The 21458-nt window shown below is 39.6% G+C and overlaps 1 protein-coding gene across 9 annotated transcripts in view; it reads left to right on the top strand.

Annotated features, from left to right (window-relative positions):
- Positions 1–21458, top strand: part of GALNT18 (polypeptide N-acetylgalactosaminyltransferase 18) — a 342335-nt gene that overhangs the window by 252868 nt on the left and 68009 nt on the right. For 7 of the 9 annotated variants that reach the window (XM_075094837.1, XM_075094833.1, XM_075094836.1 and 4 more), the window contains exons 5-7: positions 9549–9732; positions 10576–10773; positions 13270–13384. In XM_075094837.1, coding sequence (XP_074950938.1) covers positions 9549–9732; positions 10576–10773; positions 13270–13384 — 497 coding nt within the window. The remainder of the gene's footprint in view (positions 1–9548; positions 9733–10575; positions 10774–13269; positions 13385–21458) is intronic. The other 2 variants (XM_075094838.1, XM_075094835.1) reach the window with 1 other exon arrangement.

The following is a 21458-nucleotide window of genomic DNA, read 5'->3' as shown; positions in this document are numbered from 1 at the left end:
TACTATTGCTGTGGTGAATTGCATTCTTCTGGAAGTGGCAGTCTGGCTTTGAAAGGAGAAGATCCCACAACATGATCACAGGTAGTCAAGAAACCAATCTTTCTGACCTGGAATATGGGCAGAACATTTTGCATCTGATGTGTAAGAGTTGTCTGGTAGAGCAGGAGTCATTCATTCAACAGAAGAGCTGGCAACTCTACATTTGGACCAGGCTGAAAAAAATGCACCACAAGAGGATTTTTTTTTTTTTTTCTTTTAACTGCAGATTGATTTGTAGAGAGAGGTCTCAAAAGGAGAAGTAGTGTTATTGCTGCCTGACTCTCAAGGATGCTCTCACAATAACATCAGGGTTGGCGCATGCCAGCTACTCTTTTGCTCCCAGGGAAGTAATTCTATGCAATAGGTAGAAAGTTGGATTCTAATTTCTGATATAAAGATTTTTAAAAAAATCAATATGGCATGCAAGGCTAAGCCCCATTTATTAAAAACAAATCCAAAAACCATCTTTTAATGCTCTCTGGCATTCTTCTAAATAACTCTTTAATAGTGAATGATATATTTAATATTGTTTAACTGGACCTGCTTTGGGTCAAGGCTTGGATTGCAAAGGTCCCCGCTAACCAGAAGCGTTCTGTGATTACTTCCTTTTTCATCTTCCTTTTATATTCCTGTTCTCAACTTCCTTGTTGTTACAGAGAGGTTTGATTCAGAGAGGAATATAAGCAGCTCTGTTCCATACATTTCTAACAGCATATTTGCATAGTCCGTTTTTAATGCAACTTGTGTGACTGATTTCCTCTGAATGCAGTCCAGAAATAAAGTGGTTACACTTGGACTATTGTGTTTTAATTGGCAGTTTCCTTTTCCTTATGAATCTGTTATCATAACATGAATTGCCATGCTGTTTCTTGGAGTCATGATTATTTATCAAGTTTGCAGTACAGCAAGCAGCTTGCTGCATCTTATGGTTATAGAAGTACAGAGTATTTCTAATGTGCTCTTCAGATTGTATTTTTCTAAATTTATACAGTCTGACTGGCTCTGTTCAGGCATTTAGTTTCTTTTTCTGAATAGTGATTTTTCTGTTCCATGCGCATCCAAGAAATAGATTAGAATTAGATACTGTATATTAAAAAAAAAAAAAAGCCACTTTGATTACTGGAAGCAGCTGCTATCCAGCTGGGACTAGAATCCATTTCTCAGGCATTTCGCTTTAACATTTAAAGGTCATTTTACAAATGAATCCAAGAACTCCAGGAAATGAAATTACAAACTCAGAATTTTAGCAATGGTTGTTTCAGCTGTGTATTTTATTCACTGTGTCACCTCTAATACATGATCTTGGTGCTTGTGTACTTCTCGCTTTATGGCCTGTTTCTAAAGCTCTTGTATCCAAATAAACATCAGAAGTCATTCTTGCATTAGATGTGATAGGAATATCTGATTTCAGTCATAGTGCTTGTTCGTGGCCAGGTTTAACCATTGTTGTGACCATATTATTGTAGCCATAATATATCTAGTAACAGTCCCTAAATGGGAAGCAGTCATACACAGTGAACCAGAGCGGAATAATGTTCCTGCTAAGATTAAGTTAAGCGTCCAGCAATCAGTAAGTTGATTGTAACAATTAAGATTATATAATTATAGGTCTGTGCTTAAAGATATTTTCATAGCAATACCTATTTAAATCTTCAAGAGATAGGTAACAGCTTCTGTACCCTTGCTGTGTTGTTTGTATGGCAGTTGGTAACTATTGGCAGTGCTTGGAAAGTCCCCGTTCTACTTCTAGCTCATGTTTGCGTGTTTGCTGGTATAAGCACGCCCATGCCCAACTGGCTTTTATTGTCACATGTGAACTTTCCAATTGGGAATTTTATAATCCACAAAAAGACACTTGGTGGTTGTGGGTTTTTTTTTTTTAATTAGTCCTGCCTTGTGGCATATGCTTAAATTAATTAAAGAGCTGGAAGGAATATTTATCTGAGAGCAGGTTTATTTTCTTCTCCTCTCTCGATGTTAACACTTACCTTTAGTAAGCTCGGCTCTGTACTCAGACGTAAGCATGTGAGTCTCTCCCATTGATAGGGGAATGGAAGGGCTGTGTTTAATTCCTTTGTTGCAATGCATTTCTGTTGACATTAACAAGAGCTCTGGATATCAGCTGCCTCTTAATCCTGACCCAGTGATGTGGATGAGCTCTTGCATCTCCACAGAGTTCTGTGGGTGCCGTAAGGGCCATGGCTCAAACTGTAGAATCACAGCCTCAGGGAAATCACACAGTGTTAATGTGCTGCCCTGGGATCTGGGAGGCCCAGGTTCTGTTCCTCCCCTGCTGCAACTTCTGGTGTGACCTTGCAGATTCATTTGGCATCTCGATTTATCTCTCTCTATTGCAAAGACGCTCTGCTGCTAGAATGGGGGCTCAGTGACACATATGACAGGATGCACCTTAGGAGAGATATTGAGTACTGTTCAAAGACAGTACTCAATAAATAATAAAAGGGAAATGAAAGGGGTTTACAGCCCTTATTGTAAAGACATTACTACAAGAGAATAGTACTAACAAAAAACGATGGATGTAATATTTCCTTCTTCAGTATCTCCCCCTCCTCCATAACATGGTGTTCAGCTGCCACAGTTTCCAAAAGATTATTTTCATTGTTCTTCCCATGTTATTGGGATTTATTAAGATGCAGCAATATTTCTAGGTAGGACTTAATGATCTGGAGGGTGGTATCCCAATTTCATGGCTGGGATTGGAACTATGCATCATTTAGGAAAAAAACAAAATGAATCCAAGTAGTGTATGTGTCTGTTAGATTGCCCAAGGAATAGCTGCTGGCACAGGTCTCTTCTGCAAAGCCTGTTTTGTGTTGGGAGGTGAGCTAATTCACTGATTACTGTTTTGAAGTGGAATTATTTGCTGGTACGTGGTTCCCAGGACTTTAGAACCATCAAGAGGATTCAGTGAAGTGTCCACCTAAGCTCTTTCCGTGCATACCCATGACGTTTGTTGAGAGAGCAGATCAAAGCAGCCCCCGTCAAACCCGTTGAAAGCAATGTGGGCTTCCCACTCCTCTGTACTGTGTTCTCCTGAGCAATTGAAAGTGTGTGTTTGTGTGTAGGGGTTGAGAGGGGAAATGTATATTGTGGGAGAAGGGTGCTGTTCATGTGCTAGGATAAAGAAATCCTTGGCTTGTAGTGCAAGGTGTGAGCTGGAATGAATTGTTGTAGGCCTCATTTACCATAATAGACCTGGGGAGGTTTGACAGCAGCTGAGACTTTGGATTGCTGAATGCAAAGGTTGTGACTGTGAAAGTTCATTACACTATCTGGCGTTACATGTGGAAAGCCTGAAGTTCTGAGATTAGATTATGCATCTCGGTCAAAAACACAAGTTAGGTATAGTAATGGAAGAAAAGGACTATACTGCTTTTTTGTTTTTGAGGTCTGTCCAAATCAATTCCGTGTATCACATTGGTAATTTCCCTTGGGTGGTTTATCTATTACCAGATAACACGAGGTTATTAAATACGCATGCACTGCAGGCACTCGTTATCTGTTTGTGCATTGTTGCCCTCTGTTGCAAACATTCTATATACACATGTGCATTACAAATGACATTCCTCTATCTGGTTATAAATATTTTCCATTTGGAATTATCTGCTTCTGCTACAGAGATGAGAGGTGATCACTTGAGCATGAAAGATAAGGGACCGGAGGAAAGGGAAATAAAAATTATGAAGCAGTGAGCTGCATACAGAATAAGTGACATAATCCCACATACAAGCCTATTAGATAAAGTGCAGCAAACACTTTTTCTTACATGCCTAGCTGCTGCCATGAATTCAAGTTATTACATGAATTCAGGTTGTATGCCTACGGAGAGACTGAGAGGGAAGAGAGGAGGGCTTTTTACAGCAAACCTGGTATAACAGGCTTTCTTTATTTGCCAGAAAGTTAGCTATGTTAATACATTCTGTTTTTCTAAAAGCTACTGGAAGAGTGGAAAAGCGGCTCTTCCTGTTTCTAAGGCTTTGGGCCGCAAATAATCAGACAAAGAAGATGGAAAAATCTTGGTTTAAAATTAATTGGTTTGTCAAATTCTGTCTTTTTGCCAATTTACTTGCCTTTCATGCAGAAGCAAGATGTACCTGATGAGATGCTCCTAGTATGGCAGCAGCTCTGATGGTATACGGGCTTCTGTTGCTCTGCCAGTTGGCTGTTTTGCCTTGGTGCGAGGCAGTGGAGCCCATTCTGACCTACTGCACAGGGCGTTCAGGAAGGTCCTGGGATCCTTACCAGGAGCAAACTGACCAGTGGTCTCATGGGTCTGAGACAGGCAGTAGCTCCACTGTATTCCTGCAGCTGCTGTAATGATTTGCCTTTAAAAGTGTCCTTTATGATCCAAGAAAATATCCAGCATGGTTCTTTACCTGGGGACCTTCTAGGCAGCTCAATGAACACGCAAAGCTAGAGCATAAAAATAATTAATTGGCAGGATTTTGTCCCTTTCATATAATGTGTCAATCCACAATTTCTGGCACAGGGAGAACAATTGTTATGTTAAGCCCCTTTCTGTACTGAAGAATAATTTATTTCCCTTTGCAGTAAAAGAAGCCATGTTTGTGCCAAGTGCTGAGGTTAAAGAGGGACATGGTAATTCCTGGGCCTTTGACATGGAAATAAATTTTCCCCTAAAAGTAAAAGCACAAGGCTTGCAGAGATGGCAATAGCATCTAGTATGCATTCTGCTGCACCAAAGTCAACAGGGACTTTTAGGCTTTAGAAAATGCATGAAGTTATGAGAGAGCTTTTATTTATTTATTATTTTAGCTCTGTTGGCAAACTTACAACTAAGAAGAGTTTTAAAAAGTCGGTAAAATGCATCTGTCTCAGCAAAGCATGAGTGTCAGACTTTACAAATGTAATTGTTCTGAGAGATGCGAGGACTCATTTAAGCACTTGGAATGGGAATACATTAAAGCATGAAATTTACTGAAAGTGAGGCTTAATTGACTGTTCTTTAAGTTGCTTCTCTATGAATTTGAGGCAGTAATTTCTTATTTATGAAAAGACTGTACCAGTAACTTTAAAATTTGAAGTGTGGGGACAGATCCAGAGCTGCTGTATGATACTGGAGTCCCATGGGGCTAAGGCACCTTACATCATTGAGCATCTAGCCTGGTAACTACCCAGTTTAGGGGGGGTAGAGGCATACAAAATGTAGGCCACTTGCATGTGACTGGATGAAGAGCATGATCTGAGATGGTTTTTGTTCTGAGTAACTCCCTGGTGCATATGTGAGAAATCTCTTCCATATTGTATGGCCTGCCACAACCTGCCAGTGTTCAAAGAGGGGGAGGGACTGTGGTCCACATCCACCCCTCTGAGGCTAGGGCTGGCCACTTGCACAAACCAAGCAAGCTGTAGTATTGCAAGGAGAGCAGTTGCATTGCCAGGGCCTCTCTCAAGCCCACCGTTCTTTCAGACCGTATCCTGAAATGAAGATGGCTTGTGAAGAGATTTTAATGAACTAAATGATCCCTTCACATAAAATCTCTGTAGCTGTGGGAAGGTTGACATCTTCTGACTCTTTCTTCTCCCTGCCTCTGTCCTGCTCTGCTTCTGCCCCTTCCTAAGAAGGCAAAGTTACATGAATTCTTTAGCACTGTTTTGTTGTGCTGAATAGGGAAACTTGACAAACAAAATCTCTGTGAATTTGTTAAAAACAAACAACCTCTTAGAAGTATTAGAACTTAATTATGTTAATACAAAACATAATTATGGCACATTAATTATGTTTTCTGCATTTATGAGGAGAGTTGTGCTATGCTTTCCAGACATCTGTACTATATAGAGACAGGTGGTAGAGTGCAACATTTCCAAGTGGCAGATCGACACCATTTTCCCATTCCATGTATGGCTGCTCTTTCTCTCCAACTGCAGATATTAATTCAGCTTAGTCAAATTGAGTCCTTATTTGAGAGATTCTCTGCTGAAAGGCAAACACATCTATCTTTATAAGCCTGTTTGTTTCCATAATTAGAAACCGAATCAACAGTGTATTGAAGATGACACATTTGCTCATTCCCTTTCTTCTCCCTATGGTGGCATAAAGCAATGAAGCACAATAATTAATGAAGACGACTGTTTATTATTCAGGCAACGTATCTGAAGTGGAAAAGAACAGAGCATGGGTTAAAAATATATTGCTGAAGGCAGTCAGTGTATGATCAGTTCTAGGGGGAGAGTCCCATCATTCAGTCCAGTTGGGCAGGGTGCTCTAAAGCTGTCAAAGACAATTGAACTCAGATTTCTCATTAAAAACTCAGTAAAACATGGAATGCACGATAAAACCTGACTTAAGTATCCTGCTAGGGCATCTTTAATGCTCTTCTCAAAATAGTGACTTTTTTTAGCTTCATTTATGTGTCTGCTGTGTCCTGTGTCTGAGTTAAATGATAAATTTTTTTTAGTAGACTTACCTTTTATTCTGGGAGAGTCTGCCCAATAGGTTTTGTAAGACAAAGGGTGCACATAATGCTCTGCTCAGCACTCTGCCTTTGCAAAGAGAGGATAATCTGTTTTAAATAACAAAGGCCAGAAAATGCCTGACTGCAAAATACTGCTTTGTCTCCTGTGGACATGCTACAGAGTCACTGCTTGTGGCCCAGTATTGAAGATTAGGTAAAACACAGCACTTTCCTCCACCTCCTGAGGCTGATACTGAAGTCCAGGGAAGGATTCCTCCATACTGACTGACCATGGGTAAGCCTCTGAGGCTCCCCTGAGGCTCTCTCAGGCCATTCACTTCATTTACAAGAAGCTGCAATGTAACCAGAAAAATTGAATTGTGTAATGCCTAGTAAATGTCACAGCTATCATGTGCAGCTGAAGTCATGCTGGTGGCAAGCCAAGATTTGGGTTCTGTTCCATTTGCACCTACTTCCATGCTACACCTAACTATGAAAAAGACTTCATGTTTTACTCAAGCTTATAAAGTCAGTCCACATTAGGAAGAGTATATGACAGGAGTAAGAATAGACCACTTGCTGAAAATGAAGGTGATTGAGAGAACAGTGACTTTGTCAAGGGTACAGATTTTTAAGTCATTGATTACAGTCTGCTTTCCTACTTATACTCAGTAGTGATGCTGCATTGTTGTGGCAAATAAAGCTTCCTGGTATTGCAAAGCTATGAACAGCTACTTACACCGAGAGCAAAGCTTTGCTCTCGGTGTGTTTTGATATTCACCCTCCACAATGTTAGATTTTGGGAATAGAAGACTGTTTTGTACTAGTTAGATGGGCACAATTTCAGTAATGTAAATGTCTTCTTTCGAATTTGAAGTGTGGTTAGCTAGTGGTTGGTTTGATAGTTTTATGCTTGCTACAAATCTCTGTGTGTTTGGGGATGAAAAATAAGGACACGTGGCTTTGCACAAGCTTGATAGAAAACCTGAATATGATCTTTTGACATTATAATGGGAAAAAAAGCATATTAATTTGCAGCAAATCTAATACAAAGTAGAATAGTGCTCTATGCTATGTGTGTTAATCCCCCATATTGTTTATTCAACGCAATACAGTCATAGATAAAAAATTTTAATAGATATTGGCAATATAATGTGAAAAATTCTGGGAATATATTAAGTCCATTCCTAAAATACAGCTGGAGTTTTAAGTCCTGTGATGGACAAGGTCATCAGATAATTTATTTTAAATTCTTGTTCTTTATGAAAAACTATAAGTATCACAACTTTTATTTGTTATTCTCTGACTTCCATGCAGAGTTCATTTACACAAAGGTATGGGGCAGGGACAGTCCTGCAATGCCAGTGGAACCAGCTGCAAGAGCATCACACCTGGTGGCTGTCTGGGAGTCTTTACAAAGGGATAAATTTAAGGAGTCTTTGTAATTGACCGTCTTGTCCTCTCCTCCATATCCTCAGAGAAGTAGGTCCACTAGGGTCATATGGCTTGTAACAGTCGTTGGGTTAGAGGATCCCTTATGAAACAGCTCTGTTCCTCTTCGTTTGCCTCAGAGAGGGAACATCCACCTCCTTTCCAAGGATGAACCTTTAACATGGGTAATAAAGTGTGCTTGCTTTTAATTTTCTGTTGCATTAACCCTTCTGTTGTGCATGTTGTCCGGATCTGTTTGAGGCAACCAGTTCCCAGAACGGTTGGCTTACACTGAGAATCTACCTGGGCTCAATTCAGAAATGTCCCCCTGGCACGTAGCTAGGAGCAGATTGCACCACAAATGCCAGCGGAACAATGGAAGACAGAGTTGTTGGTTAGGTTTAAAAGAAAAACCCTGTTGTATTTTATTGGGAAGCAATTTGGGCCAGCCAACATGAAGTTGTACTCCCTCACACACTGCTGACTACAGGGTGTCAGTCCTTCTTCCTCTGCTGGGCTCTGGTGCCGTCCCTTGACTGATGCAACCTCCCTTCAGTTTAGTGCCCCAGGCGTTAGGTACTGGCCAAATGCAGAGAAAAAAGAAACTGCTGTTCTCTAGAGTTTAAGCTCTAATTAGACTGAAAAGAAGAAATAAGTGTGGTGATTCCATTTTGCAGATGGGGAATTGATTATGGGGAAGTTAAGTGGCTTGCTCAAGATATCACAGAAGGAGCTAGGCAGCATTGAGCTTTTAATGCAGATTTGATGATATCCAGTTTAGCAGTGTAACTACAGGAGCATTATTCTACATCACAGCAAAGACATTTCTGAATTTATGGAGAGATCTGGAAGAAAGGGAGCTTACTAACGCCACAGGAGTGCTGGGAGGTACCGTAACATAAATAGAAATAGCAATGCTAATAAGGAATAGTAGTGAATGGTGTTTTCAGTTAATAATAATAGTGAACAGCATATTTAACCTCTACCTATTGGATTTTCTCATGTAATGGTCTTTAAACCAGAGATATGATAGCTGTTGATTAATAAGTTATCATATTTTAATTAGGAATTATTCTCCTCCAGTACTTTTACTGGTCTTTGTTCTCCTAAGGAAAGAGCAGAAGTCATGGAACTTTTTGGTAGATACAGAAAAGTAGTTGAAGTTTAGAAAGAAAAATGGAAAAAGCATAAATAATTCATTTTATTCCTTTTTTTCTTGAAATAATGGCAAAGTTCATGGGCAGTACTTGAGCATATTTTTCTGGAAATACAAGATAGCTATTTTGTTTGTTGCTACAGTAACAAAATATGCATTAATGTAGCTATGGTACTTTATGTTTGAGTGCTTTATTTTGTGGCTTGTTAATGATAAACAGTGGCAGGATTCTGATGTTCATGACATGAACATGTTGATCGTGTAGGCTAGATAGTTACACTTGGAACTTTTTATTACTATATAATTTGTGATCCTTCTACTTTTTGTTTGCCTCCTTTTAGACTTGACTATTTGAGAAGTCGTGGTAGTTAAATCAAAAGGGAGTATTTCCATGTGTGAAGACTGCTGTTTTGCTGAAAGAACAGGTTTTTACATCGTGTTGAGCTGATACTTCTTGTTAACATCTAATTCTTTTCTTTCCACAGAAGAACTCAAGGAGAAGCTGAAGAAGTATGTTGATGAAGTGAATGCCCGTAAGCCTGGTTTCATCAAGGTTGTTCGACACAGCAAACAAGAGGGGCTGATTCGATCCCGAGTTAGTGGATGGAGAGTAGCCACGGCACCAGTAGTTGCTCTCTTTGATGCCCATGTGGAATTCAATGTGGGATGGTATGTGTCTGGAATTTCTCTGACAAAGGGACCTTTTCCAAGCACTGTTTATAAACTACTGACTAGTGTTTCTCTTGCATGTAGAGGCTGAATTACCATTCTGATCTTTTTAATGAAGATTCAGACACAATCACGGACAGAAGCATGAAAAATATACTTGTGCTGTGTAACATAGTCTAGATCCATTTTTATAGTGTGAGTTATCTGCTGGTCTAGTTATAAAGTGCTTAAACTATATTGGAAAACTGCACATTAAAACAGCCTCTGATAATGTAGCCCTTTGCCCACAGGGGCAAATTTATCTTCTTTTAATTAAAAATATTATGTTTCTTTTATGTTCTACACTGTAAACAAAGAAATGTGATTTTGGCACTCTGTGCAAAAGTAGCACATAACTAAAACCATGTATTTTACCTTGTTCAGTATGGATTTAATATCTCTGTTGCTTCTTGAGTAAAAAATGATGGTAGAAAGGCAGGAGCTTCTGTCCCTAAGATGGATCTATTATTAACTCTGATCTTGATATCCTTGATAATACTGAGAGCCTGAAGTTATCGTTATTTGGTAGCAAGGGTGTAAATGCTTTGTGATATGCAGATACTCATTTCTTCCATTTACCAGCTAACATCAAGGTTAATAATAGGGCATCCTAGATAAAATACTGCAGTGTGTTATTTTGGGGCAGATCCTGCTCTGTCAAAACTCCATCTCAAAGCAAAGTGAGCTCTGAATGGGTAACAGTTATAGACTTTGCCCTTTCTGAAATACACAGCATAAGCTGCTATTTCCATCAGTGCTATGCTTCTACTGACATAGTCTTAACATTTTCTTCCTTTTTTTTAGGGCTGAACCGGTGCTTACTAGGATAAAAGAAAACAGAAAAAGAGTAATTTCTCCATCTTTTGATAACATTAAGTATGATAATTTTGAAATAGAGGAATATCCCCTCTCAGCACAGGGATTCGACTGGGAACTGTGGTGCCGATATCTGAACCCTCCTAAGTCATGGTGGAAACTGGAGAACACAACTGCTCCAATAAGGTAACATGCAGCTGTGACCTACATTAGTGTGTCACTGGCAATGCTCATTTAGCTATGACAGATGGTGAGTGGTCTCAGCTGTGTGATAGGTTTCACTGACTGTAATGTTAGATTAGTTAAGTGTCCTTGAGCTGTCCTCTTCAGCTTTCATCCTTGACCCCTACACAGCCATCAAGAAAACTGTTGTTTTCAGTAGATTTTTTTTAATAGGTTTCCTTGTTGTTAGCATGGGGCAAAACACATAGCTGAAGTGAAATGGTAGACTAGAATGCTCAGCAGCACTGCTTTCTCCAAATGTCTTGTCTGCTAATTTAGTGGTAATGGCCCAGACACAGATTTTTCTTTAAATTTGCATTATGTAAACAGAACTGATCTGACAGTTGTGTTCTGTATAATGCTGTCACATAGCTTTACAGCTGTGTTATGTTGTAGGAGCTAATGCTGGTCCACTGATAGTGTGTGAGCAACATTTGTATTAGATCTTTGCTTTGGTACAATCTAGCTCTGTACTTTATCGTGTCTATAGTATTGTTAGGCTGGTACAGAACAATACCCTTATATCCGGGGGAGGAGTAGGTGCCTCTGAATCCCTCTGCTGAGGTTGCAGGCCTTTCTTCTGGTGTGTGTTCGTACCAAGGAAGTCACTGGTACCTATACTCTAACTCTGTGCAGAAAGAATGTGTGAAGACTGTTTTCACCAGCTGCAAAGCAGAACCTTAAACAGCAGTGGCAGCATGAGGGGGTCATCACTACCAATCAGTTTCAGTGCAGTCAGTGTAAGGACTGTCTTTCATCCAGTGGTCCTGTATTTTCAGGCAGACAGTGTTTTTGGGGAGTTCGCAGCTTAAACGCCCTGCACTGCACTGACCCACATACTGGTCATTAGAACAGGGCTCAGAATTGGAGAGTAGGAGATAAAAATTCACAGGTTTGCCACAGGCATACGTAAGAAGGGGTGGTAATTTCCACATCATTAGAAATGGTTATCAGTGTTAATGAACTCTGTTCATATTATGAAAATGCTTTGAAATATTCTACTAAGTCCTGGAGAGGCAAACTTTCTATATTAATTACAGTGACTTTTAAAATTAGAACTATTTAAACTCAGAATCAAGAGCAAATCTGCTTTTCCATTCTACCCCAAAACTCTGTTGTATGTGAAGATTGTGGACTGAATGTCCTTTATGAATATTGGACGTTTAGGTTTGTTCCCTAGCCCTTTCCCTGGCATCTTTTATTCAGTGCAATACACTGCATGTTGTGTGCTGGATAATGAAAACAAACAAACAAAAAGCCACATGTATTGATTGATGGTTTCTGTCATGCCTCCCATATGCTTCTAGAATTATAACAAAGGAAAGCAGGTACTCTAAAAAAAAAAACTTTAAAAACAACACCAAAAGCAAGGGTCCTGTGTCATAAAAGCAGCATAATTTTTGAAGTGATGTGAACTGCTATTCATTAATAAATTCATCAGAAAGAGTCTTTCATTGATATAAAATGGGTACTATAACACTTCAAGTTAAAGGCACAAATATATGGATTTCTGTAGAATTGTACAAGTTGCAGTTAAGACATTCTATAATCTGTTTGAAAGCAGATGTCGACGCTTATTGCAGCTTGACTGTTCACAGTAAATGCAGGATGATTTTTCCTGTACTGCTAATTAATATCCTGTTGTTACCAGAGTTCCTGATACCAGCATAATAATCAGAAAAGACATTTTTATTTCTTGCCATTGTGGATTATAAGGTAGGAGAAAAAAGAAGAGGCTAAATTACTCTGTATTCTCCTCCACTGCATCTCATAAAGGTAAAATTGTACTCTCTGTGCCTGAACTCTTACCTTCTTAAGATTGGCTCTGCATAGTAAAAGTTGGTTAATTCAGGTCATGACATAAATAGAGCTTACTGATTCAGTGAAGATATGTGACTTGTTTAAATTTGGCTCGGGACAATGGACTAACGTTACAGTATGCTGGTAAGGGCAGACATTTTGTGATTCTGTATTGCAAAACCTTATCTGAATGCTCTTACTCAAGAGGTAATTTATTTTTTGTAAGCTTACAGACACAAGTTTTCTTAGCTGTAGGTGAACCTAGCTTCTGGCTAAACACACAAAACTCTGCATCATTGGGTATCCTTGTTAATTATCACAGGCAGGAAACCTGAGCAGGGACAGAGACTAGAATGGCTGGTACCTCAGAGGCAAAGTTGAGGCTCCTGGATCTAGTATTGTTAGCACTGAAATCCCACCTGTTCTGGTGAATCTGTACGTCCAATAATTTTGAGTCTGTTTTCCCTCAGTGGTGCTTATTTCACCATAGAGTCAAGAATGTTAGAGGACAAAGCTGAATAAATCTGTTTGAGTAACACCCCTCTAAGAATCTGTCTTGACTCAGCATTTGACCCAGCAATTATAAATATTTATTTCTGAATAATAAAATTGTTCATATTCTATCTGCTAATTTTGGTTGCTGTTGATTTATTCCTCCAGAAGTCCTGCATTGATTGGATGCTTCATAGTAGATAGAGAATATTTCCAAGAGATCGGCCTACTGGATGAAGGCATGGAGGTATATGGAGGAGAGAATGTGGAGCTCGGAATCAGAGTAAGGAACATAACCAACCAACACTGGTGGCTTACATGTAAAATACAGCTTGCTTCTTATTGCAGCAGAAAAAAAATCAGTCAAAATTGTATGGATTACGGCATGCAAAGGAGATCCACAGCTCTGTAGTGGTACAAATTGTGTATTTGAGGAGGGAGGGGGGAAAAAGAAAAGCAAAAGCTCCTATATCCCTATATCTCTTTAAAGAACTTATCTGGGACAAGGATAGAAATACAGAATTTGGTATTGTTCTTTCATTCAGGTAACAATGCTAGAATTCTACAGAGATGATACCTAAAACTCCCTGCTTACCTGTGATCCCAGACTTGGTAAGGAGGATAGTTTCTCACAGGTGTAATGGGAAAAGCCTTTCTGGATTACTTAGTTTATTTAAATCAGGAAAATCACTGTGGAGCAAGCTGGAATATATAAGCATTTATGCTGCCATCCCTCTGGAAGGGAATTAAGATATTCATAAAGTACATAAGTGCACGTATTTTCTTCTTCCATCATACAAGCTTAATTTGTTTACTATCATAGAATCATTTAGGTTGGAAAGGACCTTTAAGATGCTGCCAAGTCCACCACTAAACCATGGCCCTAAGTGCCCCATCTACATGTCTTTTAAATTCCTCCAGGGCTGGCAACTCAACCACTTCCCTGGGCAGCCTGCTCCAGTGCTTGACAACCCTTTCGTTGAAGAAATTTTTCCTAAAATCCAGTCTAAAATATGCAATATTGTGTGTGATTTGTGTACTTCTTCCTCTATCTCTTCACAGCTAAATACCAAGTACAGTGCTGTTCTGTTTGAGAATCTTTCAGGTTTTTGATAAAAGAGAAATTCTTAGGTGGTAATGAAAAATGGTATGATGTGTCTTATAAAATTAAATTCTGAACTCTGCTATGAAATGTTAGTGGAAGCTGGTATTTTGTGCTTTTTAGTTCCAGAATAAAAGCATACTGTTATACAGTAGCAACAAAAAAAAAAAAAAAAAAAATTTAAAATATAGAATTGTCTGCTGAGACTGTGAGATATAACAAAAAATACTTATTTTTACTCCTGGCTTCCTGAAATTCTTTTTCTCCCACCTGTCAGAGACAAAGTGTTATTGCAGCAAGGCTGAAGCACAGGTCCCCTCTCAGTTACATTAGAGCACAGATTTAAGGAAAGGGAGAGAGAAATGCAAGACTGCTTCTTTTAATAACACCATTCTCCTCACTGTGAGGGCCAGAGCGCCGCACTCTGTTCCCAAAACCTGATTTTGCAGCTTGGTGTTGCGATGAGTTGAAAATTAGCGTCACTTTGATTTTTCTTTTCTTTTTTCAACTGACAAAATTATTGTCGTCTTGTGAGTGTGAGTTTTATGTAGTTTTGCATCATGAGATATATGCTGTCCAGTCCGCTCTACTTAGCCTTGCAGATGTTGACCGGGAAGAGTACTTTGATGACAAGACCAGAGAGAAACAAATCTCTGCATAATTGAAACTTTAGACTAGACTGGATCACTGGAATAAGGCCCAACACTGCTCTGATTTCCTTATGGCTTTTTGTCTGTCTCCAGGGAAGCAGTGCCTGACCTACATAAAATACTTTCATCTATAACAGATTGTAGTGTGCAAGGTAGCATAATGTATGCTGCCTTATTTAACTTTATCCTGACTGGGATCTTTTTTCCTGGCTACATAAAAACAAATTACTGAGCTGTAATTTTTTTCGGTTTATTGCCAACTCTCCTCACAATTTTCAGCATATCCCAAATAATAACAGGATGAATATAAATCTCGAGTGCAACATCAGAGCTTCTGGGAAGCACAGTTTTAGTTCTACAGATGTTAAGCTTGAAAAGCAAGCTCTGTCCCTCAGCCACCTGCCTCTGGTGCACACCTGGGGCCATACATGGTGCCTTGGCAAAATACAGGTGGCTGCTTCAAATAATCTCTCATGTTATGGTCGTCAGCCGCCATGTCATTCAGGTGCATCCTAAGCACTTCTCTCCAGAGGTGCAGCTCCCAGGGGCTGCCTTTCATTTCCTTTAGATAGGGGTATGTGGGAAAGTGAGGTCAGCAGGAGATTTCAGACCAGATGGTCTGCCTTTGCTGCTGAACTGCATTTTCGTCTCCACAGCACCAAATAGTCATCTCTAGATGACTTGTGTTGCTTTCAACTGTGAGGCCTACAATGAATCACTTAATAAAGACAGTAATTGTTCTGCAAAAACCACATTATAATTACAGTATCAGTGCAATAAATAATGTTTCCATTTTAAAATTATGGTCTCCAATCCATGGATACAGATTGCTCACTGTGCTTCATCTTTCATTGCGATTTTCCTTTTTTTAACAAGTATCTAGCTTCACCTAGTATTTTGTTGTGTGATATGCGTTATCATGTAGAGGTGGATGAGCAGACACTGTGTGCCCAAACTGGCCTGGTATCCAGGCTAGCCAAGAAGTATGGTGTTGTGTATCACATTCTCTGATATGATGGAGTCAATGATATCTAGTGAAATTTCCTTCATTTTTTTTTCGCGGCTTGAGTTTCTAAACAAATTTCACACAGCCTATTCCCGTTCTTTGGAGTATTTAGTCACTGGAAGTCAATTCTTTCATTGGGAAATTTTATGCATAAGCATGTATGAGCAAACATCTACAGGAACAGGAGAGGTTACATTCAACTACAGAAATATCAGCAAGAGTTAGGATCATTTGAGCTACCTGTTTATCTTAAACATGCTAAGTAGAACATGGTCCCTTGTCCTTATGTTACTGATTTTGTTCCAGAGGATGTAAAACTAGTGTGAGCCAAACTCATATGCAGACCAGCTGCAGCATTGTGTGATGACAGGACTGGGTAAATCACTCTCTCTGTGCCCATGCGCAGAGTCAAAGCCTTATTCTCCATTTGCTTTGTTAGCAGCTGCATCTTCAGTGATGTGAGGTAAGATTTAATCTCCCAGCTGAGATGCTTCCGAAAAGCAAAGTCTACCTATTAAGAATTTCTTTTCATTATAAAGGAGAAACCATTACTATGTCTTCCAAAATCTTGAAATGGTTTGTTTTCAGCTGAACAGATGGGGTTTTCACTGGGCAGGGACAGGAATTAGACCCTGACAAAATGGAAACTTATCCTAGTATCCTCTCCCAGCAGGTTTTTTTGTCACCTCATCATCTACACAAATAAATAGTTATTTGTGTTATATGAGTGCAAGAAAACCCCCAACTACTGGAAACTGTATCTGAAGCATCCATTGTCGGTAAATCGTAAACAGGGCTTTGATTGTAGGATTATTCTCTTGACTCTGATGAATTAGTTTCTCTACTCAGCTCTGTTCACCTCTAATTTGGTGTGTTATTCTAACTTCTAAGAATTTTACCTTTGTCTGTGGCTTTGTAATAACATTTTAAAAATATTAAACATATTATTAAATAAATATTAGTAGAATTCTGTTGCCCTGAGCTAGAAGCTGACAGATGAGTTCAAAATATGAATGTATTTTGAATCTTAGAAGAAATGTGCTATTTTTTTCCTCGAGCAAATATTTTCTTGCAAAGCTATTTATTTGCCACATAAGAAAATAAAAGCAGGCTGATTGATGCAAGACTTGACAGCATCCTTTTTCAGCAGCTTGGTCACTTTATCTGGGATTTTTGAAAGATTCACTTACTGTGCCCCAGAATCATAGTCTTAAATTCACATTAGTATTTATAATGCTTCTTTTTGCTTTATGTTCAATCATTCCCAATTGAATGGACTTAAGTGTACTTTTATGGGACCAGATTGCATTTAGAGGGCAAACTGAAATCACATGGCTTGCTTATCCAAGAGACCAAATAGGAACTGTGTTGGTAACTGCCTTACAGTGGAAACAAAATGTGAGTGTAAAGCTGGCGTTTCTCACCATTATTTGGGCTCTGCTTCCGAGTTGTGCTTGCACAAGCAGTACTTGTAGTTATGTAAGCCCCTAACAATCGACTGCAATCAGTTAGATGCAATCAATGAGATCCTGCATTCGGTGGTTCAAGTCTAGTTTTCAGTAGGCTTCTTAAGGGCCTGTTCCAATTCCTGCTGAAATCAGATTTTCTGTGAAAAGCAAGCCTTTAGCAATCATTTTGTCTTTTAAAGTAGCCTATGTGTTTGATAAACTTCCAAATACCTGTTAAAACAAAGTTGTTTATACCACTTTTAGGGATGCCTGAACAAATATTCAGTGGTTTGCCTCAGGATTAAGTCAAATGATGGCTACGTCATCATTAGAGTCAAGGGAATGTAAGCCCGGGCTTTGACTTAGCGTAATTATATATGTCACAAAGACTTTGTGCTTGCAGATTAATTTGTTTTCACAGGGATATAATGGCCCTGTTAAATGGATGAGAGGAATTTGTTAGAAGGTAATAGCTCTTTAAGGGAAAAGGAATGGATCTTGCTCCCACTAAATGATATATTAAGATTTTACATCAGTTGACCCAGGAGGAAAATTGCATTTATAGTTCAGACTGAATATGGCACACTACTTTTATGCAGTATATTGCCATAGTGAAATTAGTTGTATTTGCAATAAAGCAACATTATAATAAATATATCAGCTTCATTTCTTGTTAGTCTGGCAGTTTGTCTGTAGAACTTACATAAAGTTGATGCTTTTTTCTGTTGGTGGAGAACTAGAGGAATGCAGTTTATGAAGAGAGATGCAGAAATTAGTTATATGACCAGAAAATAGTCTGAGTGTTCTTTAGTGTGCTTTTGGCTCTAACTACCTTCCCCCCACCCCCGCCTTTCTTTAACCTCCCCCCACCTCAGCTTCTGGAATCACGATCCTTCATTGCTGAGTAGTTAACCCAGTCTGTCTCATAGAAGCCTATTGCTGGCCTACATGTCCAGTCATTTCCAGTTCAGTGTGTTTGTGTACCCTGATTGTTTCTTACATGAGATCTCTTTCTTATAACATGCCCTTAAAAGAGTGTTCTTTTCAATAATCACAAGAAACGCAGATATGTACATTTGCCCCCAAATTTCCATATTTATCTGAAGACATTTTGGATGTTTTCCTCTTTCCCTAGAAGTTTCCAGCAATTTTACCTGTCAGTGTTTCTAATACAGGCCATGAATTATATGAAATCATGACTATATTATGTGTTAATAGAGGTCTAGTTTTATTAAGGAAAGCCTTTGCACAGTGTACAAATTAGGGTGTGGTTTCACAACACACAGGCTTAAACAGCTATGCTGGTTTACATTTCCTCTTTCTTCTCCCTGTTCTCACTCTTTCAGCACACCAGTGCTTTGGCTCTGCCAGCATAGTCGTCTGAATGGCCACCCTGTTCCCACTATCTCTGAACACCTCCAGTTCAGAATTAAACCATTACATTGTAACCTTTTTTAAAAACTGCAGAGTTAGTTTGAGTGTTAATCAGTTTGTGATTTACCGTGCTGCCTCACGAACTGTTGTTTTAGGAAAATTGGGAGGCTGGTGTGCCAAGAGGTAGAAATGACTGAGAGGAAACAAAGTGAGGGGATTTTTCACCGAGCTGCTGTATTGCAGAACCGTTTGCACGGAGAGTGAACAGTGGGATGTCATGTGTGCCTTTTTGTCCTTGTTTCATGGCACTCCACTGAGCAGTATAGATCTTCCCTCAATTCCCTTCAGAAAAATGGATCTAGACATCCCCCACTCTTGCACTTTCAGCTACTGCCACTTGCTGTGGATCTTAAGAAGAGGTCATTTCTAGACTGAACTCTGCAAGAAAAATTTATAAAAACTGACCAAATGTTGCTTCTTATAAAGAGTAGCCAATGCTTTTCATAGGCCATGGTTTTACCAAGATAAAAATAATTCCTTGGCAGCCTAAGTATGGCATAAATACTTGCCTAGCACCCTGTGTAACCAGTAGTGGCTTCTCGGTGTGGCCGGAACTGTTGCTAAGGGTAGTTTTGTTTTGAAAAGTACCTCACTGTGTTAACAAGCTGAATCCAAGATGACACAGTCTAAAATTCTCTGTTTATAGGGTCATAATTTCAACAGGAAAAAAAACCCAGCCTCTATTGAGAATAAAATAAGGAATTGTGATGCCTCCAAACAGATGTCAGTCACGACATCAACGGAAACTGGCTTTCTCTGGCTTGTTCTGGGTTTGTGTCAAACCTACAGTGGAATAATTGGGGTTTTTTTTTCCCCGTTTTACCTACGAATGCCTCAGCAGGTAACCTGCAGCTACAGCATGTGTAATTATACAGACAACAGTGAATCATTTTTGTGTTTTTGCTCTTTCTGGGAAGAGAACATTTTATTATCTGCTCTCACTGACAAACAAATGATTGATACAGCACTAGCTAGCACGTGGCATCACTACACCCTACGAGGAAGGAAGAGGAGGCAATTGGAGATTTCTCACAGATGTTTTTTCAGCAGTTATGCCTGCGTGGTTGCACATTACCAACGGGGCAGTAATATAGACATCTTGATGTTTTATGAGAGGAAATTGTTGTTTATAGTGGTATGGAAACAAGTAGAACAGTTTAAGTCAATATGCACTTACAAAGCAGTGGACTCTGGTAAGATGCAAATTAATTAGTGCATTATTATAAGATAGCCTCATGATTAATATCTTTTTGCACTTTAAGTCATGGCACGGTGGCAATGCTATTGTAGCTTCTGGTATTAAAATTCTTCATGGCCTAGTCTGTGAAGATTCCATACTCTTATTTATTTTAATGTGATACTGAGGGGAGATGTCTCTAGATTTTGATCATGGAGAGTTTAGTACTGCAAGATTGATTTAGTAATCTAACAAAGATTAGAGGAAGACCAGTGTGGGAGAGCAGGGATTGTTGTGCTGTAACAGAACGGAGCAGATGACTGGGAGGGGTTCACCAGGATGGATCCAGCATGTTTGGGTCAAAGCTGCAGAGGTTAGATGCCTCTACATGTGTCACAGCACCTTGTGTTGTAAGCCAAGCAAGTGAGGCAGAAGTCCAGCTTGGCTGAACAGGGAACTCCTTGTGGAGCTCAAGAGGAAAAAGAAATTGTATTATCTCTGGAAGCAAGGTCAGGCTTCGCAGGAAGAAGATTGCAAAGCTGTGGTTTGTATGTGCAGGGAGAAGACACAAAAGGCTCAATTAGAGTTGAAATTGGCCAGTGTTGTGTCAGGTGACAAGAAGGGCTTTTTAAAATATGTTAATAGCAGGAGGAGGTCTGAAGCAAACATTGGACCTATACTTGTTGAAGATGGTTATCCGACTAATAGGGATGAAGAAAAAGCAGAGGTATTCCATGAGTTTTTTGCCTCAGTCTTTAATAATAGTGGTACATCTTGGACTGCCTGGTCCCCTGAGTCAGAGGACCATGAGTGTGGCAACAGTGACTTTCCATTTGTGAACACTGAAATTATAAGGGACTAGCCAAATCAGCTGAATGTTCACAAGCCCATGGGGCCTGATGGGATTGGTCCCAAAGTACTATGAAGGAGCTGGCAGGTGTTATAGCAGGACCCTTCTCAATCATCTACTAAAGGTCTTGGGAGTGTGGGAGGTTTCTGTTAACTGGAAGCCAGCCAATGTTATTCCAATCTACAAGAAGGGCATGAGGGAAGACCCAGGGGAAGTACAGCCCTGTTAGTCTAACCTCAGTTCCTGGAAAAATTGTGGAGAAGATTATTCTGGGTACTACTGAAAGGCGTTTTGAAGAATAATGCAATCATCAGGCAAACTCAATGCGGGTTCACAAAGGGAAATTCCTGTTTAACTAATCTGATATCCTTTTATGGTAAGGTCACCCACCTAGTGGATGAGGGGAAGGCAGTAGCTGTAGTTTTTCTGGATTTTAGTAAGGCTTTTGATACTGTCCCTCACAGCATCCTTCTGGACAAGTTGTCCAACTGTGGGGTGAGCGGGTTGATGGCGCACTGGGTGAAGAACTGGCTGAACAGCAGGGCTCAGAGGGTTGTAGTGAATGGGGCTATGTCTGGCCAGTGACTAGTCTCCAGTGGGGTTCCTCAGGGTTCAGTTCGAGGGCCAGTCATGTTCAATATATTTATCAGTTAGCGATCTGGATGGAGGAGATGAATGCACCGTTAGCAA

The sequence above is a fragment of the Phalacrocorax aristotelis genome, chromosome 5, assembly GCF_949628215.1.
Source record: "Phalacrocorax aristotelis chromosome 5, bGulAri2.1, whole genome shotgun sequence".
NCBI classification, from domain to species: Eukaryota; Metazoa; Chordata; class Aves; order Suliformes; family Phalacrocoracidae; genus Phalacrocorax; species Phalacrocorax aristotelis.
This window is presented reverse-complemented; position numbering and strand designations above follow the sequence as displayed.